The 7,548-nt window shown below is 41.6% G+C and overlaps 1 protein-coding gene across 1 annotated transcript; it reads left to right on the top strand.

The window, feature by feature from the left end:
• The first annotated feature begins 1,002 nt into the window (after positions 1-1,002).
• Positions 1,003-5,133, top strand: LOC133722796 (uncharacterized). The gene is made up of 3 exons (XM_062149661.1): positions 1,003-1,623; positions 1,722-1,798; positions 1,965-5,133. Exons 1-3 carry the CDS (start codon positions 1,003-1,005, stop codon positions 5,131-5,133), a joined length of 3,867 nt encoding a protein of 1,288 aa, XP_062005645.1.
• The last annotated feature ends 2,415 nt before the right edge of the window (positions 5,134-7,548 follow it).

Raw genomic sequence — 7,548 nt, 5'->3', positions numbered from 1 at the left:
AAAAATCTGGTCGTTGGGATCGATTAGTTTGCAACAGGGGGCCCTCCGTCTAATTAAATGGTCACCTTGCTTCTCCCCTTCTACGTACAAGAACACATTCGCCCAAGTCTGGGTTCGACTTTGGGACTTGGGGTTTGATTTCTGGGAGCAACAAACATTGTTCGAGATAGCTAGGGGAATTGGTGTCCCCTTGAAACTCGACTCGAGTACGGTGAACCGATCTGTGGGGTTGTACGCTAGGGTTCTAGTGGATGTGGATCTTTCTCAGGTTTTGCCTCAGCAGCTGCGGGTAACTCGTTCTACAGGTCAGCAAATTGTTATCGGTGTGGAGTTTGAGGCTTTATCGACTGTTTGTTCGAAGTGTGGAATTGTTGGGCATCAAAGTACTACCTGCAGAGTGTTGAATGTGGTGCCCCCTATGGAGGATGCAACGGTAGTACGTGGCCGATCCCTCCAGCGATCGAGTCGGTGGCAAAGAAGAACTAATGCATCGCGTAAGAATTCTAAACAGAAGATAGAGAATGGCACGGTGGGAAGGCAGACAGTACTGGAAAAAGTGGTTGCTCCGGTTGACCTTGTTCCACACGAGCAAGTGATGCAGGCCAATAGGGTGAATTCGGACCAGGTTTGTCAACAAATTTCAGATCAGGCCTCATCTTTTGACAGTGTTCCTCCGGGGTTTCAGAGGTTAGAGCCAACTGCCTCTGAAGTCGGCATGGCTTCTACTGGTGATATCACCTCTCCAGGGGATTGTGAGATTGGTAAAACAAGCTTGGAGCCTTCTTGTTATGCGGTTCACCCAACCTCTCTTTTAATTGGTGAAACCTCCAACATTAGAGAGGAGGGTGAGTTTACACCAGTAGTGTCCAAAAAAACTAAAAAACAACTTAGGAAGCTAGATAAACCTACTGCTAAAGTACAAGGTAGAAAGTCAGTGCAAGGTAGAAAGTCTGTTGTAGGGCGTGCTCTCATGCTTAAGGGAGCAAAACATAAGCTTTTTTAATGAAGCTCCTATACTGTAATGCCCGGGGAATTGCTAATGATGATACTCAGCCGGCTCTCTCGGACATGGTACGTATTCATCGTCCTCTTTTTGTTTGTCTTTCTGAACCGTTTATTCTGCTCGATAGTATCAACAGGTCTTTTTGGAGATCTCTTGGCCTTGTTCCTATAACAACTAATAACCGTGGACTTCAAGCACCAAATTTGTGGGTTTTGGGTCAGGAAGCACTCAAACCTACTGTAATATCTTCCACATATCAACAGATCACCTTTTCTTGTTCACTGGATGGTTTACTTTGTGTTATTACTGCGGTCTATGCGAAGACTACCATTGTTGGGAGAAGAATGCTTTGGCAGGATCTTTTTGTGATTAATACTTCCCAGCTTTATGGTCGCCCATGGGTGGTTTTTGGGGATTTTAACTGCATTCTTGGTGCGCATGAGAAGCGGGGTGGTGGTCCTCCTAACTTAACTTCTTGCATGGACTTCCAGCAGATGTGTACTGTTTGTGGCTTAATTGATATTCTGACCAAGGGTCTTGCCTACACTTGGTCTAACCGTCGTATTGATGAGAAGTTGGATAGAGCTTTGGGGAATCTGGCGTGGTTGGAAGCTTGGCAGGTTATGGAGTGTTGCACATTAACAAAGTCCACTTCTGATCACTGTCCAATTTTGCTCTCATTCCAAAGATTTGCTCTCCCTTGTCATTCTCCTTTTAGGTTTCAGAATATGTGGTTGCAACACCCGAATTTCCTCCAGTTAATCAGGGAGTTTTGGACCACGCTGGAATTCCATGGTTGCCCGATGTTTATTTTAAGCTCCAAGCTGCGTGCCTTGAAGTTAATGCTTAAAAGCTGGAATAAAGTGCATTTTGGTAACATTCACGCAAGGGTGGAGGCTGCCAGGTAGGCTCTGGATGGTGTTCAATCTGAAATTTGTAATCTGGGTCCTTCTGATGAAAGGTTCAGCCGCGAAGATGAAGCACAAGCACTCTTTCAAGTGGAGCTTTCTTTGCAACACACCATGCTTCGAGATAAATCTCGGGTGAGGTGGCTCAAGGATGGTGATCGTAATACTGCATTTCTGCATAACTTGGTAAGGATTCGTCGCTCGAATAAATCCATCACCTCTCTTTTTGATGGGAGGGCCATTTTGCAAGATCATGATTCCATTGCCAGTTATATTGTTCAACACTATACAAACATGTTTACTAGAGACCAGGGCATCATTGATACGGGCCTTGTGGAAAGAACCATTCCCCATCTAGTTACTGCAGCAGACAATGAGATTCTTACTACAATCCCTACAGATGAGGAGATTATGTTAGCAGTTCAGTCTATGGATGGTAGTAGCTCCCCTGGTCCTGATGGGTTTGGAGGTGGCTTCTTTAAATTCTGTTGGGATATAATTTCCAAGGATGTGATTGATGCTGTTAGAAGCTTCTTTGCAACTGGGTTCATTCTTCCCCACTTTAATTCCAACCTTATAACTTTGGTTTCGAAAGTTGTTGAAGCACAAGACATTAGTGACTATCGTCCGATTGCTCTGGCAAATTTCTCTTTCAAAATCATTACCAAAATTTTAGCTGATCGTCTACGTCCAATTGCTTCAAGGATTGTCTCCAAGAATCAGAGTGCTTTCATCAAGGGAAGATCAATTGCTGACCCTATTATCCTTACCTCTGAATGCATGAATCTCCTTGACCATCGGTGTAAGTATGGGAATATTGCCATTAAATTTGACATAGCAAAGGCATTTGACACAATTGATTGGCATTTTCTCTTAAAAGTTCTTAGTACCTTTGGGTTTGACTCGGTATTTGTGAGGTGGGTTCATTGCATTCTTCAGTCAGCACATCTCTCCATCCTAGTTAATGGCCAGTCTTGTGGGTTTTTCACTTGTTCAAGAGGAGTGCGCCAAGGCGATCCTTTATCACCAATCCTTTTTTGCCTTGCGGAAGAGGTGTTAAGCAGGGGTTTGTCCTTCCTTGTTTCTCAAAGAGAGATTGATTGTATTGCTGCTCCTGGTGCTTGCAATCCTCCTTCACATGTGTTATTTGCAGATGATGTAATGGTTTTTATGCAGGCTAGCCCCCTTGGCCTTAATGCCATTACCGAGTTTATAGAGGAATATGCAGCTAATTCTGGCCAGGTTGTGAATAAAAACAAGTCACTGTTATTCTTAGAGGCCTCAGCTCGTCCTCGGCAGAGTATCATTATTCAATCATTGGGCATACAGTTAGGAACTCTTCCTTTCAACTATCTTGGAGTCCCCATCTTTCAAGGTTGTCCTACTAATGCATTTTTACGACCCATAACGGATAAGGTCCGTTGTAAACTCAGCTCCTGGAAGGGTAAGTTGTTATCTCAAGCTGCTAGATTACAACTTATTGATTCTATAATACAGAGCTTACTCATCTATAGCTTTCATATCTATGCCTGGCCCCATTCTCTCTTGAAAGTGGTTCAAAGGTGGATTCGTAACTTCTTTTGGAATGGGGACCCATTGAAAGATGGAGGAGCTTTGGTTTCTTGGGATCAAGTATGTCAACCTAAGGACGGAGGTGGTTTGAACCTAAAGAACCTTTTTGTGTTAAGCCAAGCCTTGCTACTTAAACGTGGGTGGGAGGTTGTTTCTAACGTTTCACCTTCAGCGAAGTTTCTACATGCCCGTTTTCTTTCGAATGGGTTACAACCTTGTACTTACTACAAAAAATCCTCAGTATGGCTAGGTCTAAAAAGAGTTTGGCGAGTTCTACTCTCCAAGCTTCGTTGGATAATTGGAGATGGTAAGTCGATAAGGTTGTGGAAAGATAATTGGATGGGTGACATCTTAGGAGAGGCTTTTCATTTTGATTCCCAAACTTTGGGGCAACTTGACAATAAGATCAGTGACTTCATTGTGCATGGAAGATGGGATTTGCCAGATATTTTCCTCCAGGCCTTTCCCGATGTAGCGGCTGCTCTCACCTCTCATACCCTTCCTTTCGAACCTATGAGGGACCAGGTTGTTTGGTCCGATACTTCATCGGGTGTTCCAACGGCTAAGGATGCGTATGGCACCTTGTCCCAATCGCTTCCCAAGTTACATTGGGGTTCGTTGATTTGGCATAAGGCAATACAACCACGGAAGAGCATTTGCACCTGGAAGATTCTTCACAGGAAGATTCTTACTGATGAGCGGCTACAAAGGAGGGGTGTGGCCCTTCCATCTAAATGCAGCTTTTGTGGGTCGGCTGGGGAATCATGGAAGCACCTCTTTTGGAGCTGCATGGTTTCGAGGATGATTTGGAGGTGGTGTTTTAGCATGTTCAAGTTCCCTTCCATGCAACGACACTCTATACATCAACTCCTTTCATCAACCTTCATCTCTTCTCTCTCTCCACCAGTGAAATTGCTTTGGCGCATCACTCTTTGCAATCTTTTTTGGTGCTTTTGGTCAGAAAGGAATTGGTTGAGACATGAGGGTGGCACTTTCAACCTCATCAGATTCATGCGCTTTTTCTTATTGTCCTTAAAAGAGTCAGCAGGTATGGCTTTTGTCCATTCTTCCCCAACTTCAACTTATCCTATTTTTAATATCTTATTACTTTCATCTTTGAGAGCAACCTCTCCTCGTTTCATAAAAGTGACCTGGACGCCTCCCATTCCCCATTGGGTCAAGATTAACACCGACGGTTCTTTTCGAGATGCGGACAATGCTGGCTATGGTGGTATCGTTCGTGATGCTGAGGGTGCTTTTGTCCATGCTTTTGCTTCTAGGGTAAGAGTTCCTAGTGCCCTTGATGCTAAGGTTCTTGCTTTCCTGGAAGCAATTGGGGTGGCTAGGTCACGTAATTGGCGCCATTTGTGGATTGAGACGGACTCAGCGGTAGTGGTCAGATATTTTGCGTCCCCATCTCTTGTCCCTTGGAGGCTGCGCATTGAGTGGCTAAACGGTATGGTTTTAGCAAGACAATTGCAGTTACGTGTCACTCACATCTTTCGGGAAGGGAATGTTGTGGCAGATGTGTTAGCTAACTACGGTGCATCACATGAAGGTACTCACAGATGGGATTCGTTGCCCCAGTTTTTGTCTTCTGCCTTTGGTCGAGACTTTGTTTCATGGCCGGCCTATAGATTTGCTTGTTGATTATTTGTTCAGTCCTTGTTTCTTTTTTCTGGAGTTTGGTCTGATGTCATTGTTTTGCTGTTTCTTTTGCTCTCTTTCTCTTTGTACCATGGGATGGAATATTTTAGATGGTCCTTGCTGTTGGTTAGTAACTTTGTGTATTGTTCCATGGCTGGCTTTGGTCTAGTCCTCCAACCAGTTTGTATTCTCCTTTTTTCTTTAATAAACTTTCGAGAGGGAACGAGGAGCTAGTCCCTCTCTCGCTTTCTATAAAAATAAAAAATAAAAAATAAATGTCAATATGGGTGCTTCATTTACATTTTCACCGAGAAATGTACGTATCAGACTTTTCAACTTTTTCTCTAAATTAAGAATGCTGATTTCAAATTTTAAGATATATTCTCAAAAAAGAAGAAGAAGATTATACTACTGGAAGGATCTCTCCATATATTGAAAATTGCAGCCAGGCTGTTTGATCCAATTGAAAACAAACAATTAATTAGATATAAACAAACGATGATACCTAGTCATTTGTTTGGTTTAGCGCTCTCATTGTGGTCTTGCATGCATATTCCTAATGTCTTGGATTAGCATCTCCAAGTTTATGGTTTGAAGATCCACCTTTAGCAACAGTATCACAAGCCACTTTTGTAATTGCATCCATTGAGGTCTGAGCCTCTCTCCTCGTAAATTCCATCAACATTCTTATCATGGTTTCAAACTTTCCATGTCCTTTCTGTCATAGTTTTCTTCCAGCTGAAGACCAATCTTCCACTTCTCACTAACAGTTGTGCTACTGATGTAATGATCCCCTAAATTAGGTCAACAAATCATAGGAATTCCTACTACAATGCTCTCTAGAGTCGAATTCCAACCCGGGCCTATGCGTGAAGAACCCACCCATTGACTTGTTGCCCTAGACGTCCTCTTGCAAAACCTAATTCACTATGTACCCTCTTTCTTTTGTCCATATTTCAAGCTCCATAGGAATTGGGTCTCCATAATCCATATATATAAACCCAAAGTGATGTCCAACCATACAACCCACCGGTATCAATCCGGCATATAAATTGGCCGACCTTTCAAAATGAAAATTGATTGCCTGATAGGGAGAACATGCGCTCTCTTGATTACGCATGCAGCCTACAATTAGGTTGCACATGCGGGGCCATGTTGGAGCATGAAAAGCTCTCATATTAGAAAAGTGACAAAAAAAAAAAAAGAATTTATAAATGAATGACTCACATCCAATTGTACAAGGTTGTTTGTGTTAAAAGTTAAAACTCAACACCTAATAGGTGGTTAAATTGTAATAAGATTGACACAATAATGAATCGTGGATCATGCTTGTCGCTGTTTAAACAAGGCAATTTTCAAATCCAAAGCAAAACGAATATTTGCAATCAAATATGCCGACAAATGTTAAATTTAAAATGATTTGGTAAGCTGCAAACTCGCTCTCAGACTGGTAAAACCGTATTTGAGATTGGACCTAATTCTTAATCCTCTTTCGTACGTAATATATTTCAAAATGTAAACTCAAAAGATACAAAATTCACTCATCTTGTTCATCAAATTACAAACAAATTGTGATTGTTAAAATTCCCATAATCAGGAGCTCCAAGTTGTGTCGGGAAGATTCCCCTTTAAATCTTTAATAACATTGTCACGGGCTATTTTTGAAACCGTATCCATTGAGTTCTGAATCTCCTTCTTTTCAAGTTCCATCAAAGTTCTTATCATGGTCTCAATGTTCTCTCTCTTTTCTCTCTTTCATTCAATTGAGAATTCCATGACATTTGCCTTGCTTATTGTCTATATCACTGGACTGGGGTTAGACAGCGATCTGGAGTTCTTCGTTTGTCTTTGACCGGAGAAATACATATATATATATATATATATATATATATATATATATATATGAACCTGATAGAGTAGTCGATAAAGGTATAATGTCCGCCAATAATAAACCGGTAACGTGCACCAGCTAGTGTACCAAAATAAAAGACCAAAGCATCACATTCACAAATTGAAATGAAGAAATGAAACAATTTTGAAAAAATATTGAGAGAAATGTGGTCGTAGAACGTATTAGCAGGCTAGTTAGGAATGTGTGCTAATCTTGACCATTACCAATTGCAGATGACCGGAGCAGGAAATTAAACAAGGTAATTACTCTCAACAACTAGTCATGCGTCAGTCGAACTCATGATCTCCCACTTACAAAGAAGAAATTAATGCCACTAGATCAAATGGCCGGTACTAGGCCACTCTCATATAGTTGAAAGAGAGTAATCAACCAAAATGGAATTAATCATGAATAAGGCAAGTGATCAACAAATCTTATCATTGAATATTGTCTACGTATTGCGATTTTGTTACCTATATACCTCTAAAGTCTAAACAATGCTTATCTCAAATTTTCAAAAGAATTTG

Source organism: Rosa rugosa, chromosome 7 (assembly GCF_958449725.1).
Source record: "Rosa rugosa chromosome 7, drRosRugo1.1, whole genome shotgun sequence".
Lineage (NCBI taxonomy): Eukaryota > Viridiplantae > Streptophyta > Magnoliopsida > Rosales > Rosaceae > Rosa > Rosa rugosa.
This window is presented reverse-complemented; position numbering and strand designations above follow the sequence as displayed.

Bases quoted from the DNA above. Each gene is read 5' to 3' on its own strand.
- LOC133722796 (XM_062149661.1), top strand. From the start codon at position 1,003: ATGAAGCTCCTATACTGTAATGCCCGGGGAATTGCTAATGATGATACT. The intron at 1,624-1,721 runs GTTATGGAGTGT...TTCTCCTTTTAG, and splicing joins CGTGGTTGGAAGCTTGGCAG to GTTTCAGAATATGTGGTTGC. The intron at 1,799-1,964 runs GTTGCCCGATGT...TTCTGATGAAAG, and splicing joins GACCACGCTGGAATTCCATG to GTTCAGCCGCGAAGATGAAG.